This window comes from Callospermophilus lateralis, chromosome 8, assembly GCF_048772815.1.
Source record: "Callospermophilus lateralis isolate mCalLat2 chromosome 8, mCalLat2.hap1, whole genome shotgun sequence".
Taxonomy (NCBI): domain Eukaryota; kingdom Metazoa; phylum Chordata; class Mammalia; order Rodentia; family Sciuridae; genus Callospermophilus; species Callospermophilus lateralis.
The window spans coordinates 81202981-81225050 of NC_135312.1; the positions used below are offsets into that span (position 1 = coordinate 81202981).

At 34.4% G+C, this 22070-nt stretch overlaps 1 protein-coding gene across 12 annotated transcripts in view; it reads left to right on the top strand.

Moving 5' to 3' along the window:
• Window positions 1-22070, top strand: part of Camk2d (calcium/calmodulin dependent protein kinase II delta) — a 300003-nt gene that overhangs the window by 205837 nt on the left and 72096 nt on the right. For all 12 annotated transcript variants that reach the window (XM_076864712.2, XM_076864709.2, XM_076864713.2 and 9 more), the window contains exons 5-7: window positions 6277-6342; window positions 9526-9598; window positions 20658-20760. In XM_076864712.2, the coding sequence (XP_076720827.1) occupies window positions 6277-6342; window positions 9526-9598; window positions 20658-20760 (242 nt within the window). The remainder of the gene's footprint in view (window positions 1-6276; window positions 6343-9525; window positions 9599-20657; window positions 20761-22070) is intronic.

A 22070-nucleotide genomic window follows, 5' to 3' on the forward strand; every position in this document is an offset into this window, starting at 1 on the left:
ATTCCCTTAATTATGGTTAAGAGGCCTATTTTCATTCTTGCTTTTTCTTTTTCTTTTTAATTGTTGAATTGGAAAAACAATTTTAAGAATGTGATTTCTTTTTTTTTTAACCAGGGATTGAACCTGGGGCGCTTATCCACTTAGCCACATCCCCAGCCCTTACACACAAAACACACACACACACACACACACACACACACACACACACACACATATATATATATATATATATATAGAGAGAGAGAGAGAGAGAGAAAGTCTCACTGAGCTACTTAGGGCCTCTCTAAGTTGCTGAGGCTGGCTTTGAACTTGGGATCCTCCTGCCTCAGCCTCTCAAACTGCTGGGATTACAGGTGTGCACCACCACACCTAGCTAAGAATGTGAACTTTTGATATTTGTCACATCTTTTACATGTGTTTGCAAAAGATAGATGAAATGAGAAGGTAACTGTAGAGTTGTAGAACCGAAAGAGGATACAGAAGTGATCAGGAATAGAGTAAGATAAGAAAAGGTGAAAAGATATTAAAGGGATAGATGCAAGAGTCAGAGATTAGTGCTCTTTGAAAGGATTTAGGGCCTTATCAGCCCACCTCACTTCCCCATTCCACTCAAAAACCCCATAGGTGGGACAGTGCCCATGAATACACCTTCCTGCTTCTAAAAACCCCATGGTTGTTGCCTCTTCTGGCCTAAATCAAGTTTTGAATGGAACAATTCCAATTCTCTTAGTTTCATCATCTCCATTGTAATTGTTAGTAGGATTGAGAGAATCGCTCTGTCTCCAAATCAATAAGAAACTCCTTGAACGTGTATTAAACCAGCTCTCTGGCCCTTATGATTTCTATCATCCAATTTGGAAATTATTACAAAAATCATTTCTGGACTCCCTCAGATAATCGACTACTTCAGAGGGGTCATCAAAGCCTAGGTATCCAGATAGAAAATATCTTAAAAAGAGAATTTATCTTAGCTAAAGAAGACATGAGAAAAGTAGCTAGAGTTGTTTTTTCAATCTCTTCCTACCCGGTTGGTGTCAGGGCCCCCACACCTTCTGTTGCATCCTTAACTGCACAGGATGGCACACCTGGTTCTGCCCCCGGAAGGGTGACACTGCTTGACTCATCTTGAAACTCTAATTATTCACTGCAAACTCAAAAACCTATAAACACATGAAATAGGCATAACTTCATAGGGAAGTTGGATGTATGATATTCTTACTCTGTGCATTCAATTACACTAAAAAGGATATGGGTTCAGTTCTTCAAAAAATGAAATACATTTTTGTCTTCCCGGTATTATGTTTTATAATTTTCCTCTCTCAATCTCTGAATCCAAATGTGTGCCTTGTAATACATTGAACCAATACCTTATGTACTAGTGAACAGGATTCATTCATAGACAAATTCTGTCTTATGAGAAAAATGCCATAAGAACTGACACTGAAATAAATGACTTCTGGAGGAAAAAATGCTTGAAGATCCTTGCTTTCTTATCAAAAATGTAATGGAAAAGAATAATAAAATTATGAAATTTGCCAGTAAATGGATGGGACTGGAGACTCTGCTAAATGAAATAAGCCAGTCCCCCAAAACCAAAGACCAGATGTTCTTTTTAATATGTGGATGCTGACTCTCAGTAAGCGGGGAGAGGAATCATTGGATTAGACAAAGGGGAATGAAAGGAAAGGGGGGGGGGAAGGAATAGGAAACACAGTAGAATGAATTGGATATAACTTTCCTATGTTCATATATGAATAATACATCACAGTGAATCTCCAAATCATGTACAACCGTAAAAATGGGATTCTAATTAGAATAAGTTATACTCCATGTATGTATGTCATAATGTACCTTACTGTCATGTATATCTAAAAGGAACAAATAAAAAAAATTTAATGTAATGGAAAGTGGTCCAATGTCAGTAATAACATTATGGCATTCACATCTCATCATCCAACACATTTGCTTATTGATCTTCTTACTCAATAAGCATTTAATAAGTGCCTGCTATGTCACAGCCACTGAACTCAGTACTAGTTATTTGACAGCAAAAGAGTAGGAACTGATTCTATCTTTGCAGAACCATATAGGTGGAAAGACAAATGTTAAACACCTACATACCAACACATAACAGGGATGGTGGTATTGTGAAGAATAACTCAGTATTCAAGGTGGCAGAGGGATAATTTAGATGGGTGGAAGTTTGAGAATATAAAATTTAAGATAAGTTTTGATGATTTTACTCAACCAATAGTAAAGGTAGATAAGTTGGAAATGTCCTGGGAGAGAGTTGAGCATGTGAAAAGTTCCTGGGGCAGGAAGGAGCTCAGATCACTTGAAGGATTGGAAGAAGGCCATTATGGCTAAAGCACAACAGAGCAGGGCATCAGTGGGGGTAAAGATAGGCAAAATATAAATTAGGCAGCTAAGTGAAGGTCCTATGAGGTATTTGCCTAGAAAATCAATGGACAGCTATGGAGGACCTTCATGCTGACATATGGCAAAACTTGATGTACATTTAAAACTTGATGTACAGTGACCCTTGCTGCCTTTGTTCAAATATTTGCTTTCAGCTCATGAGGTTTATCCTGCACCTTTACTTAAATTTTCCTAGAGAAATCCTCATTTTTTTTTTCCAGATGGGATTCCCAGTCCTTTGTCTGGCAAGAGTGCCTCTTCACAATGCTCTAGTGGGGCCCTGGTTTGGTTCTTCTTTTCCTCCTCAGCTCCAGCCTGAAGCCCCTGGTGTCCCTTCCCTCAGGCACCAGTTCTGACCTCCAGTCAGTGCTACTTATTCGATTGACATGGTACCATCTTACCTCCCAGAGCTCCATCCTGGACTCCACCAGCTGCTCAGCCTCATAGGCTTAGCTGAATTATTTGTGATATTTTACAAATGTTTCATTCAAGATGAAGCTACTTCTGACCTTTTCTGATGTAAATCACAAACATGTAGAAAATTACAAACACAAAAGGACAAATCATTCTGTAGGGTAATATAAAGTGAATCAAAATCCTAATATATAATAAAAATAACAACAAAAATGTTTATCTTTTTGATAGATAAGTCTCATATTTTCAGTGTACTAGATTATCCTCTTTTTCCCCATCAGCCCTAATGTTCTAGAGATTCATAAATGGTAATTAAAGTTTCAAATATATAATTGATGTGCTTCATATCATAGGAGAACTCCAACAATTTATTCACAAATCTCTAATTAGTTAATTAATCTAACAGTTAATTCATGGGACTGATTTAACTTGTGGCATTATCTGATATTTCACATAGCTCACTAAAATTTTTCCAAACTCTATAATAGCTACTGCTTAATTTTGTGCTCCATTAAATAATACTGTAGTGTAGAAATGTTACATTAAATATAGGAATTTCAATAATTTCTCTTTAAAGCAATGAATTCTATTATAACTACCACTTTTTCCTTCTTAGACATTTATCATATATGTCGTAGAAGTGATAACATGGTTTCATTTACATAAGGATATTTTTTAAAATTTTTTAAAAGAATGATTGCTAGAAGACGAAGAAGAAAACACTGTCAGAGATAGTTAACTATATAACCTAAAACTGAGCATTAAAAAAATACTTTTCCTTCAGGTAGGATGTTGTTCAATGCTAGAGCACATGCTTCTTGTGCAGGTGCCCCCGGGTTCAATCCCCAGCACCAAACAAACAAAACAAACAAAAACACTCTTAAACTATGTTTAAAGCTATTCATTGAAAGACTGTTAGGTCTCTCTCCTGACTTTTGTATTTTTTTAAATACAAACCTCTTAAGAAATAAAACCTGTTGCCATAAATGGTAAAACTTTAGTGTGTATGTAATTTTTCTCCCTTTTAAGCTCATGTGAAGTCCTGACTTACAGTAAATGAAATGGGTAGCGTGATTTTCAAACTCACTTAATCCATTTGATTATTACTCCAGCAAATTGAGCCAATATGTGTTAATGCTAGATTAAGAACTAACATAACAAATCAGTCAAGATTCCAGTATTCAGCATCTGTCAGTTCTCATGGTAGAAATAGTATAGCTAAAAAGCTACTATAGGCAACAATAATTATATTAATAACAATAAACTTTTGGGGGGAGTATTGTTGCTATGGATTTAAGCCAGGGCTTCATGGCTGGTAAGCATGTATTTTCCCACTGACCTATGCCTCTGGCCCCTAGACTTCTTACTCAGTATGACTGAACAACTTAACCATTTAAAATTGTAATATCTACAGGTTTAATAGTTACATATGGTCAGAAATAAAGATATATGATATATATGATGATGATAATATATCACATATGTGATATATGATATATATCTATCTATATATATATATATGTTATATACATATCATATTAATGTTAGTCATAGTCAAAGGAAGAAATCCCACAAAACTTTTATCATCATTTTAGGGACAATATGGATTTCTTGGAAATGCTTTCTGATTATTTAAGTATTTTGTTTTATCATTTATCTAAGATACATTTGTGAATGATTATTATTATAGATTTTAGCTGAGGAATATAGCTGTGTTATATTACAAATCAAATTACATGTATGAGGACTTTCAGAAGAAGCCTTGTGAAATTTTGGATGATCATTAAAATGTTATACATTTTAAATATAAAATAATAAAATTGAAAATATTGTCACCCACATGAAGATTGCAGAATGCAATGGAGAGGGGGAAAGTTGCATAAATGTTCAGACAGATTTATGATTTTTACTATCCAATATTTTCCTTTAGGGCAAAAATAAGAGAAAAAAATAATAACCAGCAATCTCTGAAACATGCTATTATTTGATGATTTCTTAGCGTAAAGCAGAAAGGCAAATGAGAACGAAGAAAAAAACATCTTAGAGTCACTCTGTAGATCATACCCAAAGCTCTAAACCCTCACTTGGTGCTTTGTCAAATGATTTATGCCTTCTGAACACCTAGAAAGTCTGACAATGTCATTACTGGAAAGGCTGCACTGTGCGGTAGATGGCTTGTCTGTGCCTACTTAAAGTTGTGTAATCCTGTCAAGATACAAAACTTCTTTGGGCCTTCATTTTCTTAGCAATAAACTCATGTTAAAATTACCTAAGAGGCTCTACTGTCATGTTTGTCTAAAAAGAATGAATAAAAAAGTTACCTAAGAGGGCAATTGGGAGAATTCGTGAGTTAACATAATGCTTTGTACACTGCGTGACACATTGTAAGTGCTCAACAGGGATTAGATATTATAAAGTATTTTAAGGTTAAACTCCAAAGTGGAAATTTCCTTTTAAAATCAAGCCAGATTATAGCAGAAGAAAAAAATAGCTCATAAATACATGTTAAAATGGTCCACCTAACTAATAGTAAAGGCATTCATGTTAATATGACCTAACATTTTTTTTAATTAAATAATTTATTTATTAATAAAAATATTAAATGATTTGGGCTTATGGGCACTTTCACAGCCTTAGGTACACAACCATTTGGGACGACAATTTGTCATATCATCCTAATAAAATTTTAAATGTTGACATTTTTTGACCCCAAAATTTTACTTGTAAGAATTTTTCTTCTAGAGATACCCTAAAATATGTAAATATTTTTATAAATAACTCATTTTGCTGCTGTTATTTTAAACAAGAAAAAATGCTTCTGATCTGAAAGTGTTTTTGATTTAATATAATGTGAAAACAAATTAGTTTATTTATAAATATTACATGATTCCACTTTTGTGAAAAAAAAATGTATTTCTATATGTGTTTGCAAGGGGAAAAGTGTATATATTTAAACACACACATACACACACACACAAAACACACACACACACAAGTTGAAAAGATGTGCAAAGAAATGTGGCCTGCAAACTCATATCCAGCTGTGATGTGGAGCATCTCTATTTATTCAGAAAATGTTCCTAAACTATGCCATGCATTTTGTTAGACCTCAATTAATAATGGAGAACCAAAATGAAGAATTCAAAGGAAACCATTTTCGGTAAAAGATATTTGCTGAATGTATTTATGGCATACAGAAAAACCATGATCTCAGAATCTAAGGATATACAAACAAATAGAAAAGATGAAAATTTTAAGTTAAAGAGATTTGACTGTTAAGGAAAGTAAATATCATAATGTTTTAAAATATCTTGCTTCGATAATTTAAAAAAATAATCCAAGAAAAAAGTTCTGTATGTACATTAATTGCAAATCTACTGATGCCTAGGGTTTTTTTTTTTTTCCTTTCTTTAAAAACTGTGATTATCTTGTTTGTCTCCACAGAGTTACTGGAGGTGAACTATTCGAAGACATAGTGGCAAGAGAATATTACAGTGAAGCTGATGCCAGGTAAGTGACTTGCCCTGGGCAAGATATAGAATCATCATTCAAATAACTCTTGTTTGATATATATTTATATGTATATATTTAAATGCACCATGACACTTCACGTTTATGAGAATTTCATAATAGCATCTCAGGCTTCTTTTCCTGATAAGTCCTTCTTAATGGAAGTTTATCTCTTCTAAGGATCTTTAGAATGATTCTTAGAAAACAAATCTATGGATCTGGTCTGAATTTTATTTTTATCATTTCTCAGCTGGGCTTGCCATATTCCAAGGGCTTAATAGCCACGAATGGCTAGTGGCTACCAAGTGGACAGAGAGATCCAGAGCATTTGCATCATCACAGAAAGTTCTGCTTAGCAGAGCACATCAAATTAGAAAGCAGTAACAGACCCATTTGCCCCAGTGGCCTCATTAAAGGGTTTTTATTGGCTCCTTAACTCTTTGGAAGTTTCATTAAAACCCTTGGAACTCTGACATGAAAAATATTTATTCAGGTATTTCAGAGGATTCAAGAGTAATTTCCCAATCTTGTTAATTGGTGATATCTTCATAGAAGTTTTTTAAAGGGCTAACATTTTGTCTACTTTGGAACTTCCTAGGTTTCCCAAAGCAACTTTTTTTGGAGTGACATAGCAGAAATGCACTTGCTTGCCTATTACTTAGATGGCATGGTGTCAATTTCCTCAGCATTCCTTATATATTCTGGAATAGTCTCTTATTTTGAAAAAACTGATGAAGAGCAATTAGCTCATTAGCAATGTAAATGAGATGTTATGAAAATTCAGTTGTTGCCTTTCTGCCCCCATTCTCTATTGCTCTCAGAACTTCCCATTGTCACGCATATGTAGCAGGACCTTCTGCAGATATTCTGCTGACAGTGGAAGTTCCCCATCCCTCCTGAGTAGCACATGCACACATGAGCTCATTCCCAAATTTCAGATTTTACTTGGTTTAACGCTACTGTTTATGGCATTCTGTGATTCTATCTGTACATAACATTCTAATTTTTTATTTTTTTTTATTTTTTTATTTTTTTAGTTTTTCAGCGGACACAACATCTTTGTTTGTATGTGGTGCTGGGGATCGAACCTGGGCCGCACGCATGCCAGGCAAGCGTGCTACTGCTTGAGCCACATCCCCAGCCCCACATTCTAATTTTTTAATGGATTTTTACTGCCAATGTCAAATAGAAAGTTCTGTGTCACCTGTGTCACGAAGAGTGAATCATTAATTATTTAGTATACCTCAAATCTTCATTAAACCCAGAAAAGGGGTCTCAGAGCAGGCCTATGGTAATCATTTGCCAAGAGAGAGTAATAATTTTAATCAAGGTAGTAAACAAGTTAGGGAATATAATTTGTCTCTCAAAGTTATGTTAAATGTGCTGATTTATTTGAACAATATTGACTCAAATAAAGATAGAGACTATATTAACTGTTGAAGAGTTCTATATAGACAATAGGTCAGAAGCTGTGAGTTGTATTATTTAATATGCATGCTTACATTAAGTTTGAAAATTAACAATAGGATATTTTTAGGATAGGTTCTACAAAAAAATGAAGGAGAAGCATTCTCTTCCAGTTACAAGCACAAAGGGGTATATTCCTTAAAACATTTGTAAAAGTCTATTTTCTTAGTAGCTATAAAGAATTTAAGAACTGAGAAACAAGGAATGTGGCTCAGTGGTGGAACACTGGTCTAGGATGTACAAAGCCCTGGTTTTGAACACCACAAAAAAACAAAAATGAAAATGAAAAAAAAATTAAGAGTTGAATCTATCCTCACTAGTCAAAAATTGTAAAGGTGAATAATGTTTACTTTTTAATTTTCTATTATTCCCTAGGCCCAATAATTTATACTTGTGTTTTGAGAAAAGAAAGAAAAAAAGAAAAAAAGAAAGGAAAAAAAGGAGGGGGTTATGAAGTGAATCTCATGATAGAAGAAAAAAGACTCATTTGATTTAAAAATAATGAATAATACTCAAATAAGCTTCTTAGTCAATGACCACCTGTGTGAGATTCTTTCACTATTACTGTTGATAGAACTTGAGCTACAAAATCACAATCATCAATTTTTTATGTCTACACTATAATAAATCTGATTACTTTTTAAATTCAGCAATTTATTTTAGAGCAGCATTATTTTGTACATTAAATGATTGAAAATGTCCTTATCAAATTGTTCACTCCATCCTTAAATGAATGTAGTTCTGTTCATACTTGCACTTGAATTGCACAGTGAACTTTTACAAAATTTATCTGTGTGATATGTTCTGCATTATTGCATGTCAGATAACAGCTCATGGGACCTTATGGGTGGCAGTCAAATGATTTCTCCTATTTTAATTAGCAGTCTATTTGTCATTAGTGAGCTTTTATTAAGAATAGCGTAAAAGTTGCATTTTAAATAGTAATAAGCAAAAGCTTCCCTTCACTAAAGTGTATAGAAGTGGGTTTAACAATTACCAGTGCTCTAGGGGATTTAAATTTTTTATTGATGTATATATGTGTTATTTATTTATTTGTGCAAGCTCCCCAGTCCTTCCCCAGGGTATTCTTATCCTGAAGAGGGTTTATTTTATGTCATGAGTCATTTTAAATTCTCCCTCTGTTATTGGAGACTTGCATTAGTTTTCCTATTGATATATTATACAGGAAACACCACTTCTGAGTCAAAATGGTAAATGTGTCCCTTTTTTTTTTTAAACCTCGTTTCACCTGCCACTTCATCTGTGTTTACCCTCTTGTTTCAACACCTATGTTTAATTGTGACCTCAGATTTTAAACAGTTTAGATGTGTATGAGAAAAACCTAGAAATTTTATCTCTCTGGAGAATTTTCCCAGAACATTTTTGGTAATTATTTATAAATTTTTCTTCCTAAATATGGAAATTTCAAGTTTTGCATTGGATGATTTAATTTGTAGACTTACTAATGAAAAAACACAGCTCAAATTGTTTTGTCTGAACCTGTCACAAATTCTATGTTGGATGTCATTTTTGTTAGAACCAAAATTAGCTTTATTCAACATTATTTAATTCTGATGTAAAGCTAAAAACAAAGTGAAGAGCTACAATTTTTGTTTGTTTGTTTGTTTCGTTTGAATTTTCATTTTATTTTGTATTCAATGTGATTATGTGCCTTTAAAATGTTCTCCCTTCCATTCTGCCCTTGTATCTTTGCAGTCATTGTATACAGCAGATTCTAGAAAGTGTAAATCATTGTCACCTAAATGGCATAGTTCACAGGGACCTGAAGGTCAGTATATGGAGTCCATAAATATGAATCAAAGGAGATTCTTTGTTGTTGTTGTTGTTGTTTTCTTGGGAAAGGGCAGGGTGGGTGGTTATTTAATATGGTTCCTTTGCCTTTCCCACTTTCTTCTGAAATGAGTAAATGATGAAATGATAATGCATGATGGCTCTTTCAGTTTGCTCATCTACAGGCTAAATATACATCATAGCAAAAAGGGAAGGACACTATGAAGAATACAACCTGTTATGTTTCCAAGCAATAAACCACCAGAGGCAGTTTGGGGGCAGGCTTTCCTCAATTGTCCTGCATTAACCTGGAGATAAACTCGGCCTGTGATGTATGTCCGCCTGTAGATTTAAACACCACTTCTGTTCTGAGACCATGGGTTGCTGTAGCAGAACAACTGGTTACACATTGCTCCATTTGAGTCTGACGAACCCTTAGGCAAAAGATAATAATTGCCAGCTAAATTAAAGCACAAAAAGTTAATGATTTATCAAAAATTCATTACGTATCCTAATTTAACCTTAATGGTGTCTTGCCTGCTAATGTAACAGCTTTTAAAATGATACCAGAAAAAATGGGAGAGAATAGGGAAACAGTTTTTGTGCATGGGGTGAAGACAGAGCACAATAACTACAGAGATTATATTTGTGTTCCAGTTCATTTCCTGGAAGAATTTATAGTCAGGAAATGAGCTCCTGAACCAAATGAAATATTGTCAAAATGGATTTTTCTAGAACAGGTTGATCCACACTTGGGCTTATATCTGGCAAGATTCCGATTGTTCTGAGGTAGTAGTCACTCTACTTGAGCAATATGTTTACATGACTGAAGGAGGTAAAATACAACTCCAGTTGTCTGCTAGCTCTGCACTTTAACCCAGTCTCTCTGAGGGTATACAGACAGTGAGTGTAAGCTTGGAACTAACACACGCCCCCTGGTGTTTGCATGCAGTCATTGCATTCAGCAGATCCTGGAGGCTGTGCTACACTGCCATCAGATGGGCGTAGTCCATCGGGACCTGAAGGTGAGTAATGCCTTTGGAGAAGATTAAACCACCACATAGTTCCTAATGACTGTTCAGCTGCAATTATGCTTGTAAAGGCAAAAATATAAGCAATAAAGTTGTTGCTTAAACAACTTTCCCATCTACAGGCTAAATATACATCATAGCAAAAACTTTCCCTCACCAGGCACTTTCTCTCACCATAATCTCTTATCTCTAATACACACTTGAGACATATAAATTCTTATTTATTCAGAGAGAAATAATTTCCTAACATTAACAATAAATAGATTTCTATATTCCCTTACTCCTAGGAATAGATATAGCATTTAATGTGAATTCCAGTAGGGCTGATGATCTCTTCTCCATTTTAAAATTTTTCTGTGGACATTGTCAAACATGTTATTTAATATTTATATTATATGACTAACATTTTGTAAAGAATTCTCAAAATTAGGGCTGGGTTTGTGGCTCAGTGGTAGAGCACTTGCCTAGCATGCATGAGGCCCTGGGTTCTATCCTCAACACCACATAAAAAACTAAAACAAAATAAGGGTATTATGTCTATCTACAACTAAAAATATTTTTAAAAAAGAATTATCAAAATTATAAGTGTTATTGCATAGACTTTTGGCCCAAATGTTTGGGTGCCATTTTGAACTCTGATATTCTCTTTCTCCTACCATTAGTTCTGGGAATTCTGAGGACATTGAGGGCTTCTTGGTTCTAAATGTATTTGTATTCCTGGGGACCAAGATATTCTTGTCTTCTAAAAATACAGATGGGAAAATACATATAATATCCGGTAATGTGTATATAACATATATGTTACATTCTCATATCAATACCTCCTAATACTTCTAAGACCTCACTCAGGGTCTACTACCATTGAGGACAAGATAGTTTTAGATCATTTAGAAATAAAGTAGTTCAAAAAGACACTCCTCTTTCATTAATTTTCTGTTCTGTTTTCTCAACATTTTAGCTTTACTTGTGGTATTTCAGAAAAATAGTGAAAGCCCAGAAATTTAAATGAAAGAAAACTACAGGGTAGGGGAAATAGCTAATGTACTATATTGCACCACATATTTTCAATTCATTGTCTACAATCTCAGTGTTTTCTAGGCATTAGTACAAAAGTGGCAAATTTAGAATGTCTAACACTGTATGTGTTCAGTGGAAGGACTTACACTGTTTTCTTTTGTGTAGACTTCCCTAGCTATAATCAATTGTAAATATGTAGTTTCCATTCATTTAATGATCTAGAAGAATATACTTCTAAATATCAACAGTTGGTTACATGAAGATGTGATTTGTTTGCAAAACACTGACTTAAGTTTCTTGGAATCATTTGATTTCAGTTGATTCTGAGAGTTTTAACTACCAAAGCCAAGGCATGCCTAAAGGTATTTTCTTTGAGTCAAGATAGGACTTTATACTAAATGTACCCATTATGATCAAGGAAAAACAATGTGTTCCTTTGAAAATTCATATCTTCAGCAGTCACCCCCAAATTTCTCACTAGCTATGTATAGCAGACATAACTCATTTTTGTTACATCTCAGAACTTATAATACTACTTTCCTTTTTACTGAATACATATGGACATGCACAATATTTGTGCTATTTTATCAAATACTCTATTTCATAAATCTATCACTTGAAACATTTTATTCCATGTCATGTAAACTGAAATATACTGTAAAAGTTAAGCATAAGCGGAGCACAGTGGCACACACACCCAGGATCCTAGTTACTCAGGAGGCGGAGGCAGGGAGATAGAAAGTTTGAGGTTATTCTACATAATTTTGTGAGACCCTCCCTCAAAATAAAATTTTAAAAAGGGCTGGAGGTGTAGCTCAGTGGTAAAACACATGCTTAGCTTGTGCTAGGCCCAGGAATGCCAAGAATGAAAAAAAAAAAAAAAAGGCAACTGTGAAAAGTGTGAATTCTCTTTTATAACTTTTAAGTTATATTTTGTGGGAGTCACAGTATGGTTAAGGTTCTGTGATAAGGTCCTCCCTTTAAAGACGGGAACTTTAATCAGAGATGGCACTAAACCTGGGACATAGGCTGAGGAGAAAAATATATTTTCTGACATAAGAACTAAAGTCAGAAATTAGAAACTTAGGCAAGTGATTTCTAGAGAGGCCTACTACCAAAGTATTACTACCAAAATAATAGCCTACTATGTTACCCATCAGATTTCTCTCAAAGTGGAAGAGAATTTTTGTTCTCCATTCTCATTCTAATCTTGGGAAAGGACAGAGATGAAATTATGAGATGTTATGACTTCTGTAATTATTGTCCTAGTTTTGTCAAGTTGATGACTTAGGTGGACCACCACTGAGTCTGATTCTCGGTGCTTGTTTCAGTGGAGCATTTTGTAATCATACTAAGAGGATCAGAGCATGTGCATTAGAAGCAGCATATGCCCACCTTGAGTGTTCTGAATCCCAGCTTTGTTTTATGCCTTTTACCAAGATAGATATTCTTTGTGATAAATATTCTGCTTGTAATTGTATATTTACCAATACAGTAAAATGGAGAAAAGAGATGAACTGCTGAAGTTTATTACCAGGCTTTAAATAAAAAGAGGCCTGCAGTATACCTCTGCCATATTTTTTTTTCATTTCCTTATCCCAACTCATATGCTAGTTTGTATTCAGTTAAAATGTTTAATGCACATTGGTTCATATCAGAAAGAGAGAAAGACATAGGAAATCGTTTTTTTTATTATTATCAAATGCATCTATGGCATTTGTCTTTATGCCTCTCACTGGAAATATAGCTGTTCCACCGTACCTATCATAGGACCTTAACCTAGCAAATACTTACAACATGTTCTTTTAATTTTGGAATGAATGAAGTTCAACCAAAAATACAAATGTATATGAATTATATATTCATGATATAAATATTTATAATATAAAAGGCAATCGTAACATATTATTGAGTGTGTTAATACTGGGATAACATAAGGATGAGAATATCTTCAGACCAAAGAATCCCAGTAGAACATTTAGTTAACTGCCACCCCGTGGAATCCACCAGATCGAAAGCATAGAACCAAGATTGAGGCAACTGGAAGATGTCTCAGAAACAAGTAATAGGAAAAGTTCCAGAATGACAGAATATTAGCATAAAGAAGTTCACCAGACAGCACCAAGCAGTACCCTGTGGATACATGGATTGCAGTCTATCGTCCGAGATGCAGCCAGTGGTGGCCAGTTGATGTGGACCCAGATTGTATTGAAGACATCTAGCACTGATGAAAAATTATACTATTATAGCTGAAGGATAGGACTGGACTCTTTGGGAAGGTCTGGATCAAGGCAGAACCTTAGCAACCCTATGCTGTCTAATGTGAATCTTCACAACAGCTTTACATGAAAGGTACTTTGATTGTCTCCATGTTTACTTTGGAAAAATCTGGTAACCATAAGTGAAATAACATTCAAATTCAATCCGTTAGTAAGATGTGATTATGCCCTAGCATTTTTGTTCCAAGTCTACATAGTTAATTACTACCACCTCTCAATTCAGTTAAATGAATTGAAACTTTTACAGAGATCAAAGAGTAGATCAAAATAATACTGGGCAAATAACTTTATTCTAGCTTTATGAACTATTTGGGAAATGGTTAATAAATCAAAAGGCTTTAATAGTCATGCCTATTAATCTTCCAGAAATAACAAAATTTTTATCATTAAGAACAAAGAAAATAAGGTGTATTTAACTTATAATGTGGAATAGAGGCAACATAATTTGACAATAGACTTCTGTATAAAGAAAAGGTTTCCTACTTAGAAAATTAATAAGTTGACATGGCCAACAGACTTTGGAAAATGAGATATAGTTAAAATGTTTTGTTTGTTTGTTTGTAGTGCTGGGATGGAATTCAGGGCATCATGCATGCTAGGCCAGCCCTCTGCCACTGGGCCACATCCCTAGCTGGAGACATAAAAAGGAAAAAATATGCATTTACCACATTTGATCTAGACCATATGAAAACAATCAGTTTTGGGGGGGAGTAAGTATATGAGACAAGTTCTTCCTCCCAAAGAATATTAGGTCAAAGAGAGTTTGCAGTAACAAATGACTACAATTCTTGATGTCACAAGAAATGTGGAAATATTAGGTCAGATGGCATAAACACTCATTTAAAAACCTATCAAGCTTGGCCTGGTTGCACACATCTATAATCCCAGCTTCTTGGGAAACTGAAGCAAGAGAATCAGAAGTTGAGTCAAGCCTAGACAATTTAGCAAGATCCTATCTCAAAATAATTTTTTAAAAGGGGCAGGGATATAGTTCAAAAGTAGAGCACTCCTCAATACCAGAAAAAAATAAAATAACCTACAGAATATAATTTCTGTGAATTAGTTGACAAAAGTAAAAAGAGTTACTATAGCTATGCTTTTTCAACTATATTTCATACAAAGTTGTAACATTTCTTCAGTTCCAATATATTTGAAAGGATTATTAAACTATTTCATGAATAACAATGTGGATATAAGGCTTTATATACACAATTGAATCTTCTAATAACAAATCAAAACACTGCAAATTCCCTCAGCAGAAATTCCTTTCTTTCCTATTAGCTTTCCTTCTGAATAACAACATTACTGAATGGAGAAATCATTGGATGGATAAATGAATATGAGGATATATTGATATATATTTTAATGAAGAGAATAATTCTGGAGATTTTGGGGGGTGGAATTTCTAAAACTACTTCAGAGAAACAAACTTATGATCATAGTAAAAAAGAAATTAGTTTTCAGGGGTAGGAGAAGGATGAAAAGCATTCAGTCAATCTTTGTTAACTATAGGTAGTAGATATATCAAATTCTAACTTTGTTTTGAATAATTATAACACCACAAGTATTCTACTTTTTTCAGAAACATCTTTAGATAAAAGTTTGAAGTTTAAAGAACACATTATGTGTGTATAATGCATGTTTATAAATATTTTAGAAACAAATTATATATTTGAAAAATTCAATAATTCATTGAGGCATACTAGAGTTTATTGGGTGCCTAGTGTGTGTGAGGCAGTGAAGAAACTGGACAGTTGGCACAGTCACACTGAAGTTACACTCTGGTTGTTTAAGTCTACTAAACTGCAAGAACAATGCATGCCCATTGTTTAAAAGTCAATTAAGAAGCTGAGGAATGCAGTGATGCATACCTGTAATCCCAGGGACTCAGGAGGCTAAGGCAGGAGGACTGCAAGTTCAAAGCCAGCCTCAGCAACTTAGCAAGACCCTAGGTAATTTAGCGAGAACCTATCTCAAAAAAAAAATTAAAATGGCTGGGGATGTAGGTTAGTGTTTGAGTACCCCTGGGTTCAATTCCTGGTACCAAAAATAAATAGAAGGAAGGAAGGAAGGAAGGAAGGGAGGGAGGGAGGGAGGGAGGGAAGGAAGGAAGGAAGGAAGGAAGGAAGGAAGGAAGGAAGGAAGACCAAGTGATTCTTATGAACCTGCTCACATACTCATGACAATAAAACACTTTCTCCTCAAAAACTTATGTGAAATAAGCTTGACACTCTAGCTTTTCAATTCATACAGATTTTCATTTTGTTTATTTCTGGGAGCATTGTTCACACCTTCTCTAGCACAGAAAAAAAGTGACTGAAAACATACCAAAGAAGAGAATGGTGAACTTCTTGTTGAAATATTTAGATTTTCCAATAGAGGAAAAAAACTCTAATAGACGTCTTTACTCCTTAAGAATAATATCCAAGGAAACATAAGAATGAAATAATATGTATAATAAAAGTAACAGTTTATTATATTTATAATACTAAAAAAAGAAAGAAGTAAAATACGTGTGATTTCGCACATATATTCCCTATGGTTAAGTCTTATTGAGGACAGTTATCATGTATGTGCCCAGATAAATCTTCGATCCTACTAGTACTGAAGATGACCATTACCTCGCCAAATCACTTTCTTAACAAACTATGGGAGAAGCAAGATTAAAACTATGTGGTTTTCCTAAGTTTTCCACTAATTTTATTTGACTATCAGTGTACATATTTTTTAATACTTCAAACTCTTCTAAACATATATCAAGTGAACCACCTCTTGAGAACGAAACACTTTTGAAACATCAGAAAGGTTTTTCTATCTCATCGTCAGAAGGAAAAAAATTGGGACTCTGGCTGTCAGTCCTGGCTTTATCTCTTTAGAACCTCAGTAGATTGAGTTATTTGATTTTATTTTTAATTTTGAGATGGGGGGTCTCTCTGAGTTGCTTCCAGTTCTAACAAGTCTCTTCCAGTTCTAACAGTGATTTCACAACTTGCCTGGGTACTTTGATATATTTGAAAATATTCAAGAAAATCTTGGATCATATTGAAGAAAAGTTGTCATTGTATTCATATGGAAATACAGAACAAAACTTACAAACAGTTGCTGCTCATTACAGCTGATATGCTATAAATGGTTGTTGACATTGAGACCAGATGTCATGGAAAATCCTGCATCATTAGGAAGCAATGGGGTGGGGAAGGAACCTATGTGTGAGAATGTCAGTAGAATCTATTGTAAAAAAACAACCCAAAAGTGATTGCATTGTAATAGTTTAAAGCTAATCTCAATAAATAAAGACTAATATAATAGATTCATTAAATATTAAATGTCCTACATTTGAAATGCTGCCCTGGACCATCATAGCTAATCACTAATGTGTATGGTATCTCTACAGAGGACAAAGGTCCTGTGATATGAAACCACAGATTCCATCATTCCATAGATACTTATGAGGCATAATTTGGTAGCTTTATAATATTTATTTAAGAGATGAAGGAGCTAGTTAGCTAGCTCCAAGAGTCTGTCAATTAGGACCAGCACATGAGCCCAGACTTTTCACATTTCTTTTTAGTTATCATGCTCCCCATTTCTGTCATCTCACTGTGCTCCATGGAAAACTCTCATTCACTGAAAGAGCTTGCTTTCTAATCTCGCCTGTCTCATTCATTATAGAAGATAAAAATAGTGGCATAGTAGCAAATAAACATCCTTTCTAAGGAGGCAGCCACTTATTAGCTGAGAGAGTCTACTCTTACCCACTTGGTGAAATATAACCATCAATTATTTTCCTTTTTGTAGGCATTCAGAATTTGAACTAACCTACTTGGCAATGAACTTTTTGTCATACAATATATTTTCAAGGAGGGTACATAAGTGGTAGTGATTCAAAAAAAGTCAGAGTAAATGTACCTGTCCTACTTCAAATGTTCTTTAGAAATTCCACACCCTCACAGAACACAATAACAGGATTATTCAAACACATTATATACTAAGAGTTATTTAGAAACCAAATTTGTATAATTTCCTTTTATTCTTTTACTTTTTTGGTGGTACTGGGGATTGAACCCAGTGGTGCTTTACCACTGAACTACCTACCCCTTTTTAATTTTATTTTTAATTTTGAGATTGGGGGGTTTCTCTAAGTTGCTGAGTCAGGCCTGAAGTTGTGTGATATTTTCAGCATTTCACTGAAACTGGCTATTTAAAGCAATCTTCTGATTAAAATATTCAAAAGCAAATAATCCTTTAATTAATTCAGTAATCCTTGTAATTTTTTCAGCTTACAATTCACAATTCTGTATTTTAGGTTTGCCTAGAAGATATACATAAATGTGAAGCTAGTCAATGCTACTGATTTTTAAATACATATACAATCCCCTTGAAATAGCCCTGCCTTTTCCTGTCCATAACTGCAGCTGAACAGTCTTCATGGGTATAGGGTGAAATACCGATCCAGATGGATTTATTATTTTCCTGGATGACCCCACAGTCAAGTATTCTAGGTATCTCTAATTATGGATATTTTTCCCAGTCATTCAGTGGTCCTTCATGATAAATCTCAAGGAGTTCCATTTCTTCTGAATTGGCAGAGAGTTGGTATTTGAAGGCACAGTGCACACAACACTGTCCAGAAGCTTTCTGATTTAGTGATAAGAGTAAAAACATATTAAATTTCTTAAAAAGTTCATTTACTAATGTTATTGGCATTTGCTCAACAAGCTTCAAAACCATTTGACTTAAAAGTTCTACAATGGCTGTAATTTCTTAAGTGATTGGAACTCTTCCCTTGAATGAGTCTGTGCTTGACAAATTAGGTCAGATATGTGTTAGCAACCATCTCTGACAGCTCAATGCTTTTGAATGTGAAGGTCAAAAAAAGATAGACTCAGTCATTGCTTACCATTGATGGGGTTTGTCTAGGTTACTTATTCCATAAATTAAAAGTTGGACATTGTATCTTAATTAAATTAGAAAATGCATGAATGTAGTCCAACAGAAATTTTAGTTGTGAAAGCAAAATGTCAAAAGTGACTATTTTAGCAAGAATACATACTTCAGTATACTGATAAATAACCAGAGTTCCAAATCATTTCAAATGTTAGGTTGAAGACATCCTTATCTTAAAATCTAAACTAAATTATTTACATAGTGTTGAGGTAGTTCAAAATCCTATCAGCCCTAAAAAGTTACAAAGGTTTCCTCATATTTACAAATTATCATGATAGTGATGAATCTGATGGCAGTGAGCAGCAATAGCCTTAATTCTGGTAACTCAATTAAAACTTATTTTCCCACACTCCAATTTCTTATAGATTTAACCTAATTTCTTCCAAGTTCTGGTTATGGGTTTTTTTGCTATTTTGCATGGCTGGCTTAATTAATAAATTAAACAATTATTTGGGCTGTGTTTACACAAGGTCAAAACAACTAACAGAACTAATTCAGTAAGAAGAAAGTAGCCAATTTGGTGAAAAAAATCTGGAATTGCTTATTTGTCAACATATAAACAAAATCAGCTTGATTGACTAAATTTTTAGATTTTCAAACAATAGTTTTGGCACTTGTAGTGTCCATTGTTTCCCAATATTTTTCAGTCTGAGACACAGATTCCAAATTTGCTGGTTCTTATTGCCAAGTAGGAAGACTTTGATTCACTTTCCCATATGTATACCAGTACCATATGTTCATCCAGATAACTGGACTGCATAGACTTTGCTATATATATTAACCAGCCTCCTTTTCCTAGCCATCTAATCCCTTCATTTCTTAAAATTTACAAAGGGGTTCCAGGGAAATGGAAGATGTTGTCATGGTGCTTATTTTGAAAGTACCAATGTGTCTGGATGCGCTGATTGGGAAACAATGGTGTAGACACAGCCTCCTTCCAAGACTTGAGTTATTAGTCCTGGAGTAATGATAAATTACCCAGAAAATAAAATGGATCTTTCCCACCATATTTTGAGATGGGAGCATACATATATAAGCAATGTTTTGAGTCACACTTTGAAGAAATGTAAATTATGTTTTTAAAAAACTGGCTTATAAAGAAGAAAAAGCTAACTATAACATTTGGCAAATAGCAGTATATTCTTTCTGCCTTTAAGAATAAACAGATTCTTAAAGACAGTTTTTGTTTTTTTTTTTTTTTTAATCCGTAATTCAGAGTTAAGCTCCAAAATTTGTACAGAAATTGTTTGGAAACATTGAGGAATCAAAATCACTACATTTGGGTCCAAACTCTTAAAGTCACTAGGATTTAATTTGCACAGTTTCATTTGCCAAATGTCTGTAGATTGGTCCAATTCTTGTTATCATTTTGCCAAGTTTCCTTCTGCTGAAAATGTGCTCTGTTAGGCTTCTAAGTCAATGTCTGTGGCCAAGTCTGCAACTGGTCCTTGGAAACATGTGAGCAGGTCAAGACAGGTGTTCTCATTTATTTGCTCTCTCCCCTCTGTACAGTACTCTTCAAAACATGTATGCATCTGTCTGAAGCCTGCACACATGATTATTTTTAATCATTTTCTAACCATGTTTTCCCTGGGATTTAGGAATGACAGTCTCCAGGAGAGATGACAGTGCATGACTCTTTTTTTTTTTTCCTCCCCTAATCTAGTAAAAATGTTGTTAGTTTTGTATAGTCACTTAAAATAGGTTCTCACTTCAGTCTCTCTCTCTCTCTCTCTCTCTCTCTCTCTCTCTCTCTCTCTCTCTCTCTTCCTTCTAAATAAAGCCTGAGAATTTGCTTTTAGCTAGCAAATCCAAGGGAGCAGCTGTGAAACTGGCAGACTTTGGCTTAGCCATTGAAGTTCAAGGAGACCAGCAGGCATGGTTTGGTAAGTAGGGCCTCTCTCCTTCATGCTACCTACAATCTTTTGAATACAAACTCCTGGCTCGTACTCCCATTTCCTAGCCAAAATAAAGTGGAAATGTTCATCCCTGCAATATCTTGACTACTCTTAAGATATTGGACCCTTAAGATATTACACCTAACATTAAAAGGTAAGTAACCTAGAAATAGTTAAGGAAAAATACTGAAGGGAGAACAGTAACACATATACCTTTTTCTTCAAAGGACGGAGAGAAAATACAATCCTGTGCTAAGAATTAATAGGAGTGTTATAATTTAAAAGAATACTTTTTCTGAGAGAAAGATGATCATTCACATACATCCGCACATGATGCTAAAGACTGCTATGTAAATAGTTTGACTTCCTACTATCTCATGTATTTGATTAGTGAATTAACATTTTAAAATATTACATCCTATTATTATATGTGTATTTACTAAGTATTTCATCTCAATTGTCTTGTGTTTTGTTAATATGTCAATTTTCTCATGATAAATCTGATAATTTCGAAATTTCTAAATGGTGAAAATTCTCTTTCTATGAAGAGGTAGAAAGCTCTGAAACCTTTCCTCAGCCATCTTAAGAATCATAGGCAGCACTCCTCTAAGAGAAATCTTCTTGGCTTCTCTGTGCCTTCCTGGGTACAGGGCAGGGCAGGACCTGCTGGAATGAGGGTCTTGTGATCAGCTGCCAGACAACATAGGTCAGAGGATTTCCTTGTGACCAACTCTTACATCGAAGGTTAGAGGAAGCTTAGAGTATTATTTCTAGTTTTTATGGCTGGCTGAAAAGGGATTCACGTATTTGTAACCTACCTTTGGCAAGAAGAAGTATAGTTTCCATGGCTAAACTTGGAGGAGAAAAACAGAAGGACAAAGGGCAGGAAGATCTTACTTTTGAGCCCCTTTCCTTCATTTCAAAGTGCTCAGCATGCCAGGGATACTGTATCCTATGCTCTAGCATTTACAATTAGGGAAGAAATAAACTCTAAATAAATTTAAGTTATAGTATTTCTAGCCAAGCTTATGGATTATCCCAATATTTAGCTGGAATAAATTCTTTATCCATTGATTTTCTTATGCCTCTCTCTACCATTTCCCAGTATTACCTGATAGTTCATGTAGAATTTTAAAATATAACCTTTCCCTAAGCCTCAGTTTTATTTCTTTTTGATTTTTAATGTGTTGAAGTTAGACAATTTTTTAATGCCTTTACTTCAGATTTTTTTCCTCTGAATAACAATAACAACGAACAGAAAGAGGGCCCCCCAAATACTTACTTCTTTAATTTGATGT